General features: G+C 36.5%; 1 protein-coding gene across 1 annotated transcript in view; it reads left to right on the top strand.

The window, feature by feature from the left end:
• Positions 1-18,453, top strand: part of SYNE1 (spectrin repeat containing nuclear envelope protein 1) — a 311,148-nt gene that overhangs the window by 112,132 nt on the left and 180,563 nt on the right. Inside the window, exons 28-40 of the mRNA XM_075087908.1 lie at positions 478-645; positions 2,208-2,384; positions 3,670-3,810; positions 4,829-4,989; positions 7,848-7,998; positions 11,358-11,585; positions 12,093-12,191; positions 13,907-14,094; positions 14,205-14,328; positions 15,277-15,443; positions 16,192-16,345; positions 16,636-17,264; positions 17,947-18,126. Of these exons, the coding sequence (XP_074944009.1) occupies positions 478-645; positions 2,208-2,384; positions 3,670-3,810; positions 4,829-4,989; positions 7,848-7,998; positions 11,358-11,585; positions 12,093-12,191; positions 13,907-14,094; positions 14,205-14,328; positions 15,277-15,443; positions 16,192-16,345; positions 16,636-17,264; positions 17,947-18,126 (2,567 nt within the window). The remainder of the gene's footprint in view (positions 1-477; positions 646-2,207; positions 2,385-3,669; positions 3,811-4,828; positions 4,990-7,847; positions 7,999-11,357; positions 11,586-12,092; positions 12,192-13,906; positions 14,095-14,204; positions 14,329-15,276; positions 15,444-16,191; positions 16,346-16,635; positions 17,265-17,946; positions 18,127-18,453) is intronic.

The following is an 18,453-nucleotide window of genomic DNA, read 5'->3' on the forward strand; positions in this document are numbered from 1 at the left end:
GAGGCTGGATATTGCACCACATGCATGTTGTGGCCCATAAAACCAGAGCAACAGGGCATTTTAATACATTTGTGATTCACCAGGGCATTGCTCTAGAAGGTCCAGAAGGCAGCAAGATTTTTTGTGAGCTGAATAGCGCAGGTGTTTCAGAATCTGGGTCAGTTTGCAAGGGTGAGGACAGCATGTGTTTTCTAAGTGATCATCAGTAAGTGGCTGTCACAGACAGCTATTTACCATATGGCAAAGCAATAGGGAGTATGTCTAAACAAGGCAAAGGTCTCCTTGGTCACATTTTAAGTTTACAGTCGATCTTTCAATGTAAAGTTAAAGGTGTCTGTTAAGAATGCTGGAGACAAAAATGGTTTAGAGTTAGACAATTTACTATATTTTTTTAAAAAATATTCCAAATATAAATATGCCCTTAAGATATAGATGTGCCTTTCAACATGAAATACTTAAAGTTATCCATAATTGTAGATTGAAACGACATTAGGCACTGTTGGAGACTGTGTGCAGTACAAAGAAGAAGTTAAAAGTGCAATTGAAGACTTAATCAACAACTCTAAAGAAGCCCAAGCAGAGGCTGAAAGGATCCTGGATACAGAAAGTTTATTACAAGCTCAGCAACTACTACTTCATCATCAGGTAGGGCAATTCCTCATGTCCATATTTGATTTTTTGTTTTAAGGTAGAATGTATGTAATTACTAGATTTTGTTATGTCCATTAGCATAACTCTTTATGTTTAAACCTGAGAGAGTTCTAAAGGAAATAATTTCCTAGTATTGATTTCTTACAATGAAAAAAGTACTCAGTATTTTTTAAATGTAATTCCCAAAGATGAGCTTGCTTTTCAACTTTGATTGAATATCCTTTTATTTCACCTGGGTTTTTCTGGGTACAGAACACTTGAAAAACAGGCTTCATTTACTTGAAATTTCAGGTAAGTCTGCTGTGTGAATAGGTAGTCTCTCCCTTTTTACCTTTTTAAAGTTTGTGTGTCAGATTTGATCATGGTAAATTTGGCCTGATCCTGGTTTTAGAAATTTCTTGACTTCAGTATCTTTGATGTGGCCCCAGCTCTAAATACTGGAGAGGAGGTGTACCTCTAGCCTCATCTCCTCTAGGTAGCTACTGCAGCAGCAGATTGGCCTCCAGTCTGCAGGAGCAGAACAGAAGACCTTTTATACACTGATAATAGACCAAAACACCTGCGGGCAACAGTAATAATAAATCATATGGGTTGCATATAGCACAAACCATGGGGTTTAAGGCCAAATAGGGAAAATTAACTTTGAGGCCTGCTTAAAACTAATAAGAACAAAAATAATTTACTGTCAACATTTGGACTTTATGTAAGTGTTTTTACATTAACATCTGTTTCTGTGAGGTGAGTCATGTCATATTGTCTGACCTGGCACTACTATGTCTTACCTCTGTCTTATCTAAATTCTTTGGTATTTGTAAAAGCTGTTGTATGTGTAAAGGTTCGTGTTTGTTCTTTCAAAACTCTATTATCCATCATAGGAGAGGTAGTAGGAAGATTTACCTTCTCCTTAAGTCCTCAGACCTTCTTCTTTTGATGTGGAGTCTGTTAAGGTAAAACCAGATTTTGACAAAGACCTAAAGGTACCCAGAGCACAACTGTGCAGAGAGCTGTGAGTTTACCTAGCAAGGCTGGCAATAGGTCAGGCATGTTAGAGAAGAAGGGAGGTGGTCTTCGGAGTCTCTGATAGTGCTGCAAAGCAAAATGCATCAAAGAATGAGTCATGCAACTTGGCCATCCCCCTGCTGCTCTCTAATGAAGGCTGATATATTGCTTCAATGAATCTGAAGCTCCGACCTGTGCCTTAAAGAGTGCAGAGCAGACCTGGATGCTTCTAGGCAGTCCTGAGGAATACGTGCACCTGTGGCTACTGCTGCAGTTGCCTAACTGTTGGGGCGTCTGTTTTCTGAAATACTGCTTTGGATACATGTCCATACTGTAACTCTTTCTCTCCCATTTGTATGCCACAAAAACTGTATCCATATTTTGGAACCCAAGGAATATACTTGATGAACATATGAGACTCTTGAGAACACTTGCCACAGTTTATCCCGTTGTTATTCTCATTGCTTACCCCTGCAAAAGCAGAAAGTGGTTTCATTGTGCCAGTTTCCCAAAGGAGCTAAAAAGTCTAATCATTCCTGTTGGATGAATCCTTTTAGCAAAGGACAAGGAGACTCCGTGCAAAGAGGCAGGATGTGCAACAGCAGATTTCCCAAGCTAAGCAGTTGCAGATTGAAGGTGGACTGCCCAGCACAATGCAAGAGGATTTACAAAAGTTGGAAGGAACATTGGAGAGCATGCAGCAGACTATGGAGAAACGTGAAGAGCAACTGCAGGTGGGTCCTTTGCAAGTAGCAATAAAACCCTGTGGTTTCTCCTTCTTCTTTTTTTTTTATTTTTTTCTAACTTAGTAAAAACCCAATTTTTAAAATGTAAAAAGTCTGAGCTCACTTTCTCACCTCTGAATCTTGGTCCTTGGGGTTTTCATGGTCAGTACCTCCATGAAAACTTCTTGAATCTGCTGGATACGTCTTAAAAACAAAACAGCATTTTGTTTGGAAGTGTTTAAAAGCCCCAACTGTTGAGTCATAATAGATATTTTAAATAATTTATCTGTAAATTAATTTTTAGATGGGCTGTCTCCCCTGGTTACTAAAAATGACATTGCCCTTTAAGTGAGAGTCTTTAGGCTGGATACTAGATCAATAACACCTGATGTTGTGCAAATATAATCCTCACAACTACTGTGTGAAATACATTCGGTTATTCCAAATTTAAAGGAAGAAAGAATCATAGAGAAATCAAATGGATTGCTCCAGGTTGTATAACTAATCACTCACTAACACGGATTAGAATTTATAGCTCCTTGCATCCATATCTGAGCTGTCCTTTACATTTCTCTAAGCAGAATGGTAATCCATCTGTCTACTATCTCGCACAAATGTTTGAAGTCATCAAAACTATTTTCCATGATAAACCACAAGATGAAAAACATTATATATAGAGCTCAAATAACTTCTTAATGTAAAAAATCGTTATTGAAACCAGTTTTTTTTTCTAAGATACCCCATATATAAAGTCTTAACTCTGGCCTTACTTTAACTTCAGAATCAAGAAAATACTTGTTTTTACTGATGTGTATTAGTCAAAATTTTATACTATCAGAAAAGAACAAATAGATTTTCTATGTGTGAGTTTCCTATGAGTAGGAATTTTCATCTACCATTTTACTGTAATTTATTTCATTAGACCACCTGAAAATCCTTTTAGGTATCATTGGCTACCTGTCACCATAAACATAAGCATCTACATTTATTACTTCAGACTTCTTATAGGACATTCAAAAATAAGATTTAAATATTGCTAGCACCTTAGAGAACAGTGCTTTTTCGCACAGCACAGTATGAGTTACTGAAAATTCAAGGGAAAACTTTTATTAGGTTCAGAACAGTTTTGTCTGTAGAATAGATGGCACTTCAGGAGAAATTGTTTTATTTTTATGTCAGGTCTTTCTCTTTTTTCCTTTATCAGTAACTTACAATTAAATTCTTTTCTTCTCCCCTTTGATCTTTTTGTCTTTGCATTCCTGTTTTGGTTTTGTTTGTTTGTTTGTTTCTGTAGGTCACAATAAATAAATGGGAGCAGTTTGAAAGGGACAAAGAAACAGTAGTAAAATATCTCAATCAAGCAAGCTCTGCACTTGAACGTATCTTAAACTTTAGCAGTTTAGAGAGCCTCTCCTCAGAACTGGATCAGACAAAGGTATTCACTATGTGAAATACAGGAACTGAGATATCTGTCTTGCTTGTTAACATGTAGTAAGCGTATTGCCTTCAATCTTTGCATGGTTTGCTGTTACTGCTGGTGCAAATTTCCTATATAGATTAGGGACTGCATAAACTGTTTAGAGGTAAAGAGTTATTTTATTAAAAGATTATGAAGATTTACTCAAAATCTGCATCTGAAGCACACGTGTGGAAGGTAAAATGATTTTGTGGTCTTCCCATTTTATGCTCAGTAATCATCTATACCAGTAAGCTAAACAGTGTCAAGCACTGGCATATCTACACCATAACATTTGGGGCAAGGTTATGTGGACCTATGCCAACTAACACCCTTTTAGCCCTGAGGAGAAAAACGAAAGACTTCTACAATATGGACATAAGCCATAACATGCCACTTGCCCTTAGTAACACAGAATAATCTCAGCCCATTTTATTTACTAATACAGAAGTAATAGTACTGATTGGCTTGCCTAAGTGTCATGCTTTTCCTGGTGTTTATACCCTTTGATGAATCTTATACTAAATGATGCATATATTAGTTCTGCTCAGCATCCATTGTTCTGGTGTATGGGTTTACCATTTGTGACAGAAAATAGTTGTTAAAACTAAGTGAAACTACAAGCTACAGGATACTGCAAAATCCCCTCTGTAAAAGGTAGGATCTAAAGATTAAATAAAGATGTGTATGATCTTTGACAATTTACAACTAAATTTCTTGATGAGCTATAGAATAAATTCTGATTGATGGAGTTAAAGACTTTCGGACATAGTGTCCCTTGCGAAATTTTATTCAAGCTAGTTTGCTCCAATGAACATTTCGTAAATGCAACATGAAAATAACTTTATTCAGATGTTTTTTTTACCTATGTACACATTCAAAATAGACACACAGGATACAGGAACTTTTTCTAACCACAGACATTGAGGAAAAATACTTTTTGTGTAAATATATGAAACTGTTTATAGTTGTATTAATGTGTCTTGCATTCTTACAGGAACTTTCTAAGCAGGCTGAAGCAATGGCAGTGCAGGCTGAGAATCTGGTGAAGAATTCTTCTGAGATACAGCTTGGTTCAAAGAACAAGCAGTCCCTTCAACAGCAGGCAAAATCAATCCAAGAACAAGTGAAAAAAGTGGAAGTTACTCTTGAAGAAGAGTATGTTCTCAACAAGTCGTAATATTTATTCTCCACTATAAGATTGTATCAGATTTCCAGAATACCTTGTCAGCATTTTGTGTGGTCTCATCAGGTCCATCATTTACAGCTTGCTGTGGCATAGTAACCAGGTTATAATACCAAATATGTCAAAAGAGTGCGTGCAAATAAACAAAATCTTTGTTTAATAATATGTAGTTTATAAAACCACTGTTAGTTACATTTAACCTGTCACTTATCTTTAAGCCCCAGTCCTGTGAAGAAGGAATAATTAAACTAATGCTTGAGGTACTAGACTCTTTTAGAAAGAAAAACCTCAGTGCAAGTATGAGAACGGCACATTTTCCATATTTGCCTCAGTTTTTAGTATTCCACTTACTCCAGAAGAATGTCAAGAAGTGCCTTCATCTTAGCTGAATGCCCAGATTTTATTTCATGGGTAATATCAAAAGCTGCTTCTGCTGTTGCAAATAGCAAAGGCATTATTTGCCAAATGTTATTTAAAAATTGAAAGTTCAAACTCCAAAAAAAAGTTGTTAAATCCTGTAAATAGTTGCAGCTTTTTGTATTTTTAAAAATTTCATCTCTTTCTCAAGTGAGTAACTAGCTCAGTTATTGAACTCAAGTTACTCAACTTCAGCTTCAGCTGTTGCTATTCGCATTTTATTTATATACACATACATTTATATGTGAGTATGAAATTAGTATTTTTGCATATATTAGATCTGATAGACAGGTGATAGATATATGTGCCATTTCTATGTTGTCTTACTGGAATTACTATGTAGAATAATTCGCTGTATAAGTTTAAGCAAGTACCACCACCTCCATCTGAATATAAGCGAAGGGCAATGCCCACATTAGTGGGTTTTTTTCTCCTATTGACCATTGTCATGCTAATCTGACTTTAATTTGGTGCCATTTTCTTCCCAATGTAAAAGAAGAGTTGTAAAACTAGCCTCTGCAGCAGATGTAACTTTCTGATTATTGGCAGTCTAATTTTTTTACATAACGCTTTCTCCAATATGAAGTATTACAGTGATTTGCAGTCAAATTCTACCATATCTTACTGAATACTTCAGTTTATACATCATTTTCTCCAATATTAGACAGAAAACTAGTATGATTTTTTCAGTTGAAGAAATTCATCCTTCTAACAATGAATATTCACTTTTTTAATAATGTCATCTATTTTTAAATGAAAGCCATTGTGGATATCCCCTTTCAATGTAGATATGAAATAGGTTTTAGCTGAATGTATGGATTGTACAGAATGTCTGTGGTACTGTGACAGATAATAAAAAAAATAAATCCCTTCTGCAAAATATGCAAATATATACAACTCTATAGTGAATCTACAGAACTTATAATCAGTTTGTAAGAGTTTGTTGTAACTCACATCATCAATAAAAATCTTGGCCGAGTAATTTAAAGTGAAGGTATGCTAAATACGTACAGCACATACTATGCCAATGAACAGGAAAGGGAAAGAAAAACTTGAGCCGCTCTCCATCGTCAGCTACAGAGCAAATTTAGCCCATGTTTTCCAAGGAGAACATGTGTGGCTGTGCAGCGTGTTTGGGACTATATTCTTTATAGTCTGTGGCTTTCCTACAACTATAAGAAAGGCAGATACAAAGGCTAAGGATTGTCAACTGTTGTGCCACTGATTCGATCCCTTGATTCTGATTTCCAGCTGTATTTTCTTGGGCTGGACTTGAGTGAAATATTTTTGCACTATATTTTCCTGCAGATAACTTGAATTTGGATACAGTCTCATCAGTAAATGGCTGTTGACATTGATATTTTATTTTAATTTTGAAAATAAATACGAAAAAATAAAAAGGCCAATTTTTACATTTTTAGACTACATCTTTTCTTAAAGCTTCCTCAAGCTTTAATGAGGGTGAAAAAAAGAAAATAGAACAAAAACTTTTTAACATGGAAAGGTTTTTAAGGCTATATTTAAAAGGAAAATGTATTTTGGAATTTTGTAATATTAAAATTTTTCTGATGAAATTTTAATATTTTCAGCAAAATAGAAAAATGCATGATTTGCAAGCTGTGTGTAGGGTCTACATTAGCAGTGGTTTCTTTACAGTGACTTGAAAGGAGCAGAAACTTGTATACTGGAAGTTAATGCTGTTATGCTTTATAAGGGCCTTAGACTTCTTAATTGTGACAAAAAAGGGTGCTTTGTTTGCTATCCAATATATACAAGAATCAGTCATAATCTGTCTCTGTCTAACATACCTATAATGTATGTTTCAATATAAATCTATTAACATTGAGGTAGTTGAGTCATATTTGTTGTTGATTCTTTGGCTTGATATGAAATTATTGCTTCAGAAAACACAAACTTCCTATAAAATGGGCAGAGTGCTGTTATAAAAAAACCAAGCTTAATAAAGTGGTCAAGCATTGGTGAATAATGTGCATCCACAATACACTGGTTTTCAATCATTCTTTTGCAACGACTGAATGACTAACATCTATGCACTCAGTTATCTCAATTTTTAGATACCTGATATAATCCTAATTCCATATTACTTCACAGAAATCATCTTACTTTTAGTTTCTCTTCCTGCTATGATGAGGTTCTTGATATACAGCTGATGAATGAAGCTGTTTCACTTCTCGGTGTCCCCACTATGGCTAATATAATTGTTTGACTTTGGGTGCAGTCTGAGAGACAACCAAGTCTGAATTTAGGCATTCAACTTGGTCCTCTAAAACCAGAAATTTTTAAAATTATCCTCCTGTAGATTGAATAATTTATATTTTTATTCTAGCAAGAATATGGACAGCTTCATGATATTAAACTGTTTATTCTCTCTAATTAATTTGGTTAATTTTAGTATTAAAAGCATGGAAATGGTGAAAAACAAGTGGGATCATTTTGGCAATAATTTTGAAGCTCTGTCCATCTGGATAGCTGAACAAGAAAAAGAACTGGAAACTTTGGAAACATCATCATCTCCTTTGGACATACAGATCAGCCAAATCAAGGTGATTAGTTCTTGTTATGTTTAGCATTAAAAGTCCATTTATCTGTCATTTTGCTAGAGGCCAAAAGGGGGAACAGACATTTTAAATGTTTCAGAACTACCATGATGTAACGATGGCACACTTTGTACACAAATATACCACGCAGAAAGGTTTTACATAAACTAGAGGAAAATTTTTGCAGGCTGCCTTCTCTGTCAGTGTTTAGTTTACATATATGGAGCATTTGTGTGTATGGTTAAAAATATTATTAATTTATACACTTCTCATTTTCTGAGTAATCTCAACTGGTGTACAAAATAGCCACATAAATACAAGTTGTATAAAGCTTTTTTATTTTAAAACATACATCAGCTAGTGGATATAGAACTTGATTTTAATCTTGCAAGCTAAAGTTATAACTTGATTTATGTATCTTTTATGCTGAAATAATAAAGAAACTATTGCTCTTGGTAGCTTGCAAACCTACATACCATTTATTGCTATTATATCTACCTGTCTTAAATTCTGTGTACGTTCCTTTGGATACGTGGTGGTTTAGTTTCTTATTGCTAACAGGGGTGCATATTGTCTCCAAGCATTGCATTTCAAGGGCTGACTTTATATCCTCCCACAAATGAAAACATACCTTCTCTGAAACTGCATGTTTCTAAGGGGACAGAGTTTTCCAGTATGCAGTGCACACTGCCATTTTCTTTATTCTGTGGCCTACTTGCTCTTCAGAAAGTGCACAGGTGTGCAGCTGCTTGCAGTCATGGACTAGATTGACACCAAGTATTTCCAAAGGGTCCCGTAAGGCATTTGTTTCATGTGACAGAAACAGTTTATCAACAGATTTTCCTGTTCTTAATTTGATCACAACTTTACATACATCAAATAAATAAAATACCTGGATTTCATCATTGAAGAATAAAACAATGCTTGAATTCTTGCTTCATCACCACAGCAGTTCAAAAACAGTTTCCTTGTGAAATAATACATTGGCATTTATTCCACTAGCACACACTGTCACGTAGCCGTACTTTTCAGTAGTTACTAGGTACGATTCAAATGTTTAAGACAGAAAGTAAGTCCATCAAATGATATTAATATTGCATTACAGTATGACAACAGCTCTTGTCTGTCTAAATGGAGCCTAGTTAAGCCCTACTAGTCCATCCAAGGCCATTTCCCAGAAAGGCTGTTCTTTGCTCTATATGTAGATAAAAAGTAACTTTTACATTGCATTGCAAGTTTTTGAAAATGCCAGCATAAGCCTTCTTCATTTAAACGTCATGACAGCGAGAAAATGGTCAGCAGGTAGTCTTCATAAATGTCTGAGTGGAACAGATATAAAGCAGAGAAAATCCTCCAGATAAAGCCTAGGGTACATCATTGTAACTCAGATGAACAAACCAGCTTCATGAAATGTGATATGTGAAACGAGTCATCTAACCCCTAATACGTGGACGTAGCTGGAGGTCTTCTTCTGCAGCATTGCTTTGTGCCTGACTTTGAATTGTTATGTTTTGTTGTGAGGTTCCTGATGAGTTAGTTTGTGTCGCAACACTAATCATCATACTTAGTTCATAATTTCTAGTTCAAACTATTAGTAAATAATATTTCAACGTGAGGCAAAAACATTACAGGGGGGAAAAAAAAAGTGTGCTCCCAGATATCTTTGGCTGACCAGATCAAAAACCTGGGGTCAGCTGAATGCAGTTGTCATACATAGTGGTAACGTGCTGCTTTTGGAGGCGTTGCCTGCAAAACCCAGATGACTTCAGCAGAGCCAGATTTTCACCTACGCATTTCTCCAAAATTCCTGGTGGACAAAATGACAGTTATCACAAGTAGTTGCCATTGGTGGCAGACTCAGTGAGAATTTGAAGGCCTCAATTATCCACCTTCTTTTATGTAACTGAGTGAATTTAACAGAATAGCGTGGGAGTAAAAAAGCGCTGTCTCATTTGTATCTGCTGCATTGTTAGGTAATTTCAGCTTCAGGGCCGCAAATCTGGTATTTTTCCTCCGCACCGTATTCTCATGCAAAAAAGATATTTTATAATCCGAATTAATTCAGAATATATTGCATAAAGAGACACTAAAATGCTTACAGCACCACATTTTTTCTGTACTGTCACCCTGCTAATTCTAGACTCTGAATGTTGCAGTAAGCCACATCTGAGCTTTAAAGTGGCAAGCAAGATGCCATAGATTTATCACAATTGTAGCAGAAGGACTTTTAGGCTTTTGAGAGTGTGTTTTCAGGAAAGTTTTCGGTTGATGTCATATACATACATATCTTAACTTTTTAATATCTGAGAACGCTATTGTCAATTTCAATTTCAAAGAGCAGTCTTGGGTCTTTCGGTCCCCTCCCAATGAATTGTTTTTCACTGCTTTTGAGAAGAGCTCCACGGACGTGCTACATCAGCAGAAATTAAAAGCATTCTGTTGTGGAAAAAAAAATCTTATTTCCAAGTTCACTGATGCTTACTGAGTAAATAGCCACTGAATGTGAAACACCATAAGTTTCTGTCTTAGATGTTGTGGCTTTCAGGTTTGCCTCTAATTTGCAATAAAAACAAGAACAAAAAAATAGGAGACAGTTGCTGTCATGCAGCTGATCAAATGTAAAGCCAGTGCTAGTTTGTCTTTATGCATTTACTAATTGACATGGAAGACAGATGAAAAGTACCAAAGGCCATTATCACTCTTGTTTCATGGTTTCTTATTTATACTGTAATGTGGTCTTTATTTAATCCTCTGCCTGAGGGCACACTCACCCTACGTCATCATCTAATTTAATTTACTCTTTATTATACCATAGTATTTTAAATTAGAAAATGAAAACAGTCTCTACTGGTTTTTAAATCACAGCATGTTTTATTTTGTAAGTGCTTGAACACTTACTAAACACAATCGACTGTTTGGGGTCAGCTCCTTAACAATATTGTTTTCATTTATACACTTACTTTTGTTCATCTTTTTGTATTTTTCATCTTTCGTGTATTTATTTTGTATCTTTAAGAGGATTGTGTGTTAATTTGTTGTAAAGTAAGATGCTAAAAAATGAACCATCTTGTCTGCTTACAAAAATATGCACCTCAGGCAATCCTAATTCCTCTTCATAGACACTGGTTTTAGGGCAGACTGTTTTTTAACCCTTTTCTAGTGCTAATTTCAAGAAAAAGGGAATTTACAGGGTCTATTAAAGACACTTATAAGTAGTTATTTCAAGTGGTCAATGAAGTCTCCTCTTATTTACTTTTTTAATGAAGAGTATTAGTAGCTCAGGTGAAAAAAAACAGGAAGTAGAAAATATTCTGATAATTAAAGACCTATTGTGCTTCTTTATTCACTATTACTTTACATTTTAGGTTATTAACAAAGAAATAGATGGTAAAATAACTGGAATCTCAAATCTAGAAGAGGAAGCCAAGTCTTTTTCCCAGTTTGTTACCTCTGGAGAATGTGCACATATTAAAGCCAAACTGACTCAGGTCAAAAGGTATTGGGAAGAGCTAAGAGATCATGCACAGAGACTGGAAGGAACAATCACAGGAAACGCATCAGCACAGCAGAAATATGAAGAAAGTCTTAAACAGGTAGACAACACAAAGTCTAATGGATTCTTTGCAGCAATTTATAGAATTACTCTTTATTTTTCCCAAAATTGAATACAAAATGTGATTTATAATGGGATGGACTAGAATATATAAGTAGGTTTGTAAGGTAATTGCAAGACTTCTATATGTAAATTTGTGCTTTGAATGATTTAAAAGGCAGGTTCAGGAAGACACTGAAATAAACACACAAAAATGTATGCTGTGTTTTAGAAAACCTAAGTGATTCTCCTGTATATTGCACTAATAAACCAGAAGCATACTTATAAACACTTTATTAGAAGTTAGTAGGTCATAAAGGAAATATTTTAAATATCATTATTGCCCCAGTCACAAGGAGCTACATCTTCTAACTTCAAAAGGCACTCAGTGCTACAAAAGCTTAGGATATAATATTCTCTTAGCACTAAATATTTAAAAGATGTTATTTAAAATATTACTTATATATTTCCTGCTGGTTTTAGACTCTGGTTTGCCTTTTCTTCATAGGTGCAGCTGGCAGTATCTGAATATGAAGCTAAGCTAGCTGAGCCTCTCACATCATGCTCTTCATCAGCAGCAACATATGCGGCCCTTCAGGATTGCACGGTGAGCTTGTGGCCAGCAATTCCTGCTGCCAGGTCCAGGGAACGGTGCCACACTGACCTCCTCACAGAAATGCCAGTAACCTCCATACCAGGGGCTACCTGATGCCACACAGCCCAGGGTGGAGGCAGGAGGGGGCAAGGGCTGCCTGGTGGGGTGGGCAGCCCCAGGGAAGGCTTAAGGCAGGCTTCCTCGGCTATTTCTCCTCACCATTTCAGGCAGGCTTGGAGATTTTTTTGCCCACTCTAGAAAAAAGAAAGTCTATAAGTATGAACTAATCCTTCAGGTTCTTGTTTCTAATTTTATACATCTAAAACATTATGAAAAATATAAGATAAGAAATACATCTGTTAGGCATTTTTTCCTTGAAGATTTTCATGAAACTTGGGTCTTGGTATAGAGAACTGTGATGTCCAAAACCAAAAAAAAATCTCCTTGGAAATGGTTTTTCTTGGACAATTAAGAGACTGGACAGAGTTTCAACAAACTTTTATCTGTGGTGCCAGAAATCCATGGGTATCTGGACATTTGTTTCAGCCCATTACAAAAGGAAAACAAACCCTGGATTGGTATTCAAAGTATAAAAAATCCCAGATCTCAGGGAATTTGGGGCAGCATTTTTGTCTGTGTCTCTAAGTGTTCTTCCCACAATAATCATTATCCTCCTTTCTAAGAAAATACTGCAAAAACTTCTAGTCATATTGTTCTCGCAGTAGAATACATATAATTTCTTCTGAACTTAGTGGTAACTACTTGCAAAGGCTGTATGCAAGGAAGACATGGCCTGTCTGCTTCAAAAAACCTTGATACTTGTTGAGGAAAAATATTTCGCATATGGAGAATTTATTCAGACAACACATGTAATCTTTATTGTTATTGGTTTTTAAACATGATGAATATGCTGAGTATGCTGTTGTAAACTCTTGTCCTGCCTACAGGATCATGATGATTCAATGCCTTAAAGTGAAATTGCTTTTTACTATTTAGTTTAAACATCAGCATCTTGTTGCTATATGATTAACTTTTCCTTCTATGTACGATCTTTCATTACTGTAATTATAACCATTAATACTGTTGTTATTATTGCACACCTGTGAGCTGAAACTTTAGTGGTCTTAAATCTATTTAATTTTGTGCTTTTCTAACTCATTGTACTACATTTCAATCATTTTCATACGAACAAGTTTCCCAGCTCTCTAGAAATGGCAACACTGGAAAGTCTAGTCAAAATCAGATGCCATTTCTATGAAAATGACCCTTAGCTAATGCTGACAGAAGTTCACAGTAACTGTTCCCTGCCTCTCCCATGCCATGACATGGGCTGCAAGTCTGGCAGTCCTCACATGTTGGAGTGAGCTTTTGTATTTAGGTGTATAAATTAGAGCAACTCTTAGACAGATGTTAGGGAATTTGCAACTTTGTCCTTCATATTCATGCTGTGTCACACCATTCAGAAGATCTGGCCCTTTTGTTGCTGACTGTTTTTTCTTTAACACTGTTCTTACGCAAGTCTTTCCCCACTACAAGCCACTTGATTGGTGTGTTTGGGATGTGTATCTAGGATAGATCGGAGTGAAACATAAGCCATGCAGTGACTTCCTGATCTGCTGGATGTAGCATTGCTTCAAACCTCAAGAAGTACAGAATTTTTCCCGCCATTGTTACCGTAGGTCTGTTATTTATGTATGTGACTTCTGCTTTTTTTACATGTTCTTTAGGACCTTTGTCATACTGTAGAAAAACTGAGCAGCACTCTAGCCTCTCTCTCAGCCTGTGCCCGAAAGGTGGCCAACAAAGAAAAAGCTGTTCAGGAGGTAACAGCATTACAGCAGGAATATGAAAAGGTGCTAGAAAATGCTAAAGAGAAACAGATGCTATTGGAGACTCTTCTGGCTCAGTGGCAGAGGTGAGTAGACTCTCATGTCTGTTATGATGGACAGAGAGACCTTCCTGCACTCAGTGTGTGAGACCGAGGGGACGAGTTGGGTTAGTAACTCTATGTTGTGATTTTGTTAGGCAGGAGAAGGAGCTGTCTGCCTTCCTGACCTGGCTGGAGGGGTGCGAAGCTACAGCCAGGCCTTCAGAGCAGTATGTTTCTGCTGACAAAGTTAAACTGGAAGGTGAACTGCAGTCACTGCAGGTATGTTTCAACTCTAAGATTGTCCCCCTATATTTCCTGGTTCATTTCTGTGACTTTTAAAGGATGAACTTGTACAACTGTAGTCTGAAAAGTCACTTGATTCTGGGGTTTGGAAATGCCCTAGGGAAGTATTACATTATTGCTGCTGTTATTTATCAAAGATAACAAAATTACAGGAAGAATGTTATTTGCAAATATAATATGCCATTTCAAGAAAAATAATGCCCTATCCTATCATCTGTCAGGGAAGGCCATTGGTCTGCTTGCCAGAGGATTCTTTCTCTAGAGAAATTCCTTTGGTCAGACAATGCTACTTTCCTTTTTTTTGCACGTGAGGGAAGTTGATCAGACGACAAAATGCTCAAAGGTTTTGAATTCACAATGAAAGTCTGATTCCCAATTTTTTTTTTAAACACAATACTTTCATCCTATTCTAAAGTGTGCCTTCCCTTGGAATTTTTGCCATTTGTTTTTAGATTAATATGAAACAGTTGGCCAAATGTAGCATCTTTTACACCCTCCATGAAGCCAGTGAGTCAGTTTTAAGTATAACTGAACAGAATAAAAATTATTTGGGGTATTGGTTTTTTGTTTGGGCCAGTTTGTGATGTTTCCTCACAACTCTATTGCTGTACACAAAATATGCTGCAAAACTTGATTTTAGCCACTTTCATCATATAGCAGAGCTGTGTGGAAAGGCCTAAAGGAGAAAAAAAAAACTTTGATGAATCCTTACTGAATTACAGTTGCAGATTTAGCTGTCTGAGAGGTGTTGAGTACCTGCTTGTCCTAATAGATCTGAATTCCTCCAAGGCTTTGACTGTGTTCATTGACTTGTTTCAAAGTGGTGTACTGGAAATCCTTAGCTGATTTTTAAATATTTTTGTTATTTTGCATACCATGATACCATATTTAATCTAAAGGCTGTACATTCCATTGTTTTCCCAGGATTTGCGAGCAGATATTGAGTCCCATGCTTCAGCCTATGCGAGCTTATTGCAGTTAAATGAGTCACTGTTTCCAACAGCTTCCAAAGAGTGTGTGAAAACAATAAAAGAAAAATTTGAAGAGCTGGATGAGAGGTGGAAAGCTTTACCACAAACTGTTGATAAAAGGTTTGTGCTTCTGAATGAATTTACATGTTAAATTAGAGTAACCAATAACCAGATGAGGAATCCCAATCCTGAAACATAGGTTTTCTTCATTAGGAAAACAAAGGTTTAAATTCATATTGAACCGTGAGCTCCCAGGAATGGGGTGTGGGGAATCCCACAGATTTATCATGCTATCTTTTTGGCATAATCTCTCCCTACTTTTTTTTATAGAAGAGTTCTGTTTGAAAGAGCATAGGTCAGAAAATGAAGATACTGTTGCATTTCCTCAGTTACAATTTCCCAAGTAACTTCTTAAGTTACTTCCAAAATCTGTACTATCTTCTCTTCAGATACATGCTTAAATTCATGAGACTCTCACCTTACATGCAGTGTTGCAGATGATAGGGCAAACAGAATTCTTAGTTTGAAAACTGAAGTTTAGCTTTTATCAGTATAATTCTCTTTGCTGGGACTACCCCCATGAAGGAAAGTTGAAGAACATACCTTGATTGTTTGGGGTACTTGTAACAGTTGATATGAATAAAGCAGTGGAAACAGGAAAGAGCCAGTCTCGGGCTTTCAAGTGTTATGTTATTTCCCTGTTAAGAAATCAACACAGCAGCCATCATATTTGTCACATAAATGAATGTTTCTTTCTTTCCTTCCACTGAGCATTGATTTTAATGCTTTCCAGTCAGCTGTGGTTTTGATTATGGGAAGTGATTAATTTACATCAAGTGCTTTCATATTTACATCTGACATCCTATAGGATCAACTTCCTTCAATCTCTTGTTGCTGAGCATGGGCAGTTTGATGAGCTCCTGCTCAGGTTTTCAGACTGGATTAAGAAGTTTCTTGCTGAACTACAAGCTACTTCAGAGATAAACACAGCTGAGCAACATCTAGCTGCATCTCACAATAAGGTAAACTTTTGGATGTAAATACTAAAAACAGATAAATTGTACAGTGCATTCAGCTAAATATTAATCTAAAACTAGCATAAGGTCATATTTGTTTGAAAACCAATATGCTGGTGCAGTCACATACAGATTTCTGTTATTTGACCAGTTTAAAGCAGAATTGTAACACTGAACTGTTCTTAGTGAAAAACCCCTCAGTAGTACTTGTTTTGCTCTTAAGTTTAGTACTAAAATGTTTCCTGAGCTTCTGATTGGAAGAAAAAGCCCAGCCTTATTTTCTTTCTTTCCCGTAGAACCACTCAATGGAAGTCGAAAGCAAGAAACAGCAGTTACAAAGTCTGAAGGAACATGTAGATAAATTGTGTTCTTTCAGCTGCCCAGAGGACCAGCAGACATTGCAGGGAAAGACTGAAGATTGTTTTCAGATCTTCCAGGAGGCAAGTCAAATAACTTCCCAAAGACAAGAGGCTTTGAATCAGCTGCGGGTGTTCCTGGAGCTCCATAGTGCTGCATCAGGAGTGCTCCGCGAGCTGAGGCAGACAGTGGAGAAAACAGGAAACATGGATAAAGCTAAATCTGAATTGCTGGAGAAGGAACTCAATGATGTTATTCAAGATCTTAACAAGCTGGAATCTGTTGCCATCAGTTTGGATTGTTCCCTAGCTAAGGCCCAGTATCATCTAAAACACAGCGTTTCTGAGCAGAGGATCTCCTGCAGGGCTGTGGTTGATAATCTGTGCTTGGAACTGGAGGCAGTTCAAAACCTGCTGGGAACCAAACAGAGTGAGGCAGAAGCTCTTGGAGCCTTGCGAAGATCTTTCATGGAACGTAAAGAACAGCTGCTGAAGAGTATTGAAGATATTGAGGAAAAGGCTGACAAGGAGGGCCTCAAGGAGGCCTCACTACAAGCCCTCCAGCAAAGGTAAAAACAATATTAATGCTTGAGACTGGCACTTCTTCACTCGCTTGCTGTCTCTAGACTTTTTATGAAGCATTAGAGGCATGTGTAAGTTTTCTGCCTTGGTACCTTATTTCTTGCCAGGCATATATGAGTCCATATTTAATAAAAATTTTAAGTGAGCAAGCTGTTTGGATCGAGGGAGAACATAAACAGAACACTTAGCAAGTCCCATTAATCTTTTATATTGAAAAAACAGTCAAGAAAATCTTTGTCTCAGAAATTTATTTTGTCCAAATAAATCCAAGCTCCAAACAGCTATTAGAAATCCCATATAACATAACTACCTCTACTCTTACAGAACTGAAGACTGTATATGTGCTGAACGAATTGAAAAAACTTACTGTAAGCATTAATCGAAATATCTGAGTGTATTTCCAAGTCACTGTGTGAGGTGAAGCTATATGTATATCTGTATAATTGTATGGCTGTATATGTATCAGAAAAATCACATTCTGTGCCCAGCTGTAGCAGAAAAAAATCCAGATAACACTTTGTTTTCTGAAGATATTGTAGGAAATGTTAGAGAAATGGAACTTTATGCACAGTAACTCTAACAGCAATTGTTTCATTCTTCCTTTCCCCTCTTTTCTCTTGAGAAAAATGTGAAGATAAGTACATTTGAAACCTGCCTTTTAACTTGCAGATTGAGGATCTTTAACCAGTTAGATGAAGAACTGAATTCTCACCAGCATGAACTCCAGTGGCTCACTGACAAAGCAAAACAAATAGCCCAAAAAGATATTACACTTGCTCCTGATATTGACAAAGAGATACATGGCTTAGAATCTCTGTGGGAGGATACCAAGAAAGTTATACATGAAAAGTAAGTAGATCTTAGACTTAAGGTGAAGAGAGGGTTCTTTTAGTGGGGAAAGAGACCCAGTTATTTACATTTAGTATCTTCTTGCCATAGTAACCCCATAAAAAAACCAGGGCTTACATGTTAAATACTGAGCAGAAGATGAAACGCAGTATAAACCGCGATATTTGTACCAGTTGTAATTAAACTATTAATAAAGCCACAGATAGGTCCTCAGGACAGTATTTATAGATATACTGTGCTTTTAGTTACAAGTTTTTTTCACTATCCTGAAAGATAAGAAATCTCAGTTGAGATTTCACTCTCATTCCAGCTAGCACACACTCTCCT

This window comes from Phalacrocorax aristotelis, chromosome 3 (assembly GCF_949628215.1).
Source record: "Phalacrocorax aristotelis chromosome 3, bGulAri2.1, whole genome shotgun sequence".
NCBI classification, from domain to species: domain Eukaryota; kingdom Metazoa; phylum Chordata; class Aves; order Suliformes; family Phalacrocoracidae; genus Phalacrocorax; species Phalacrocorax aristotelis.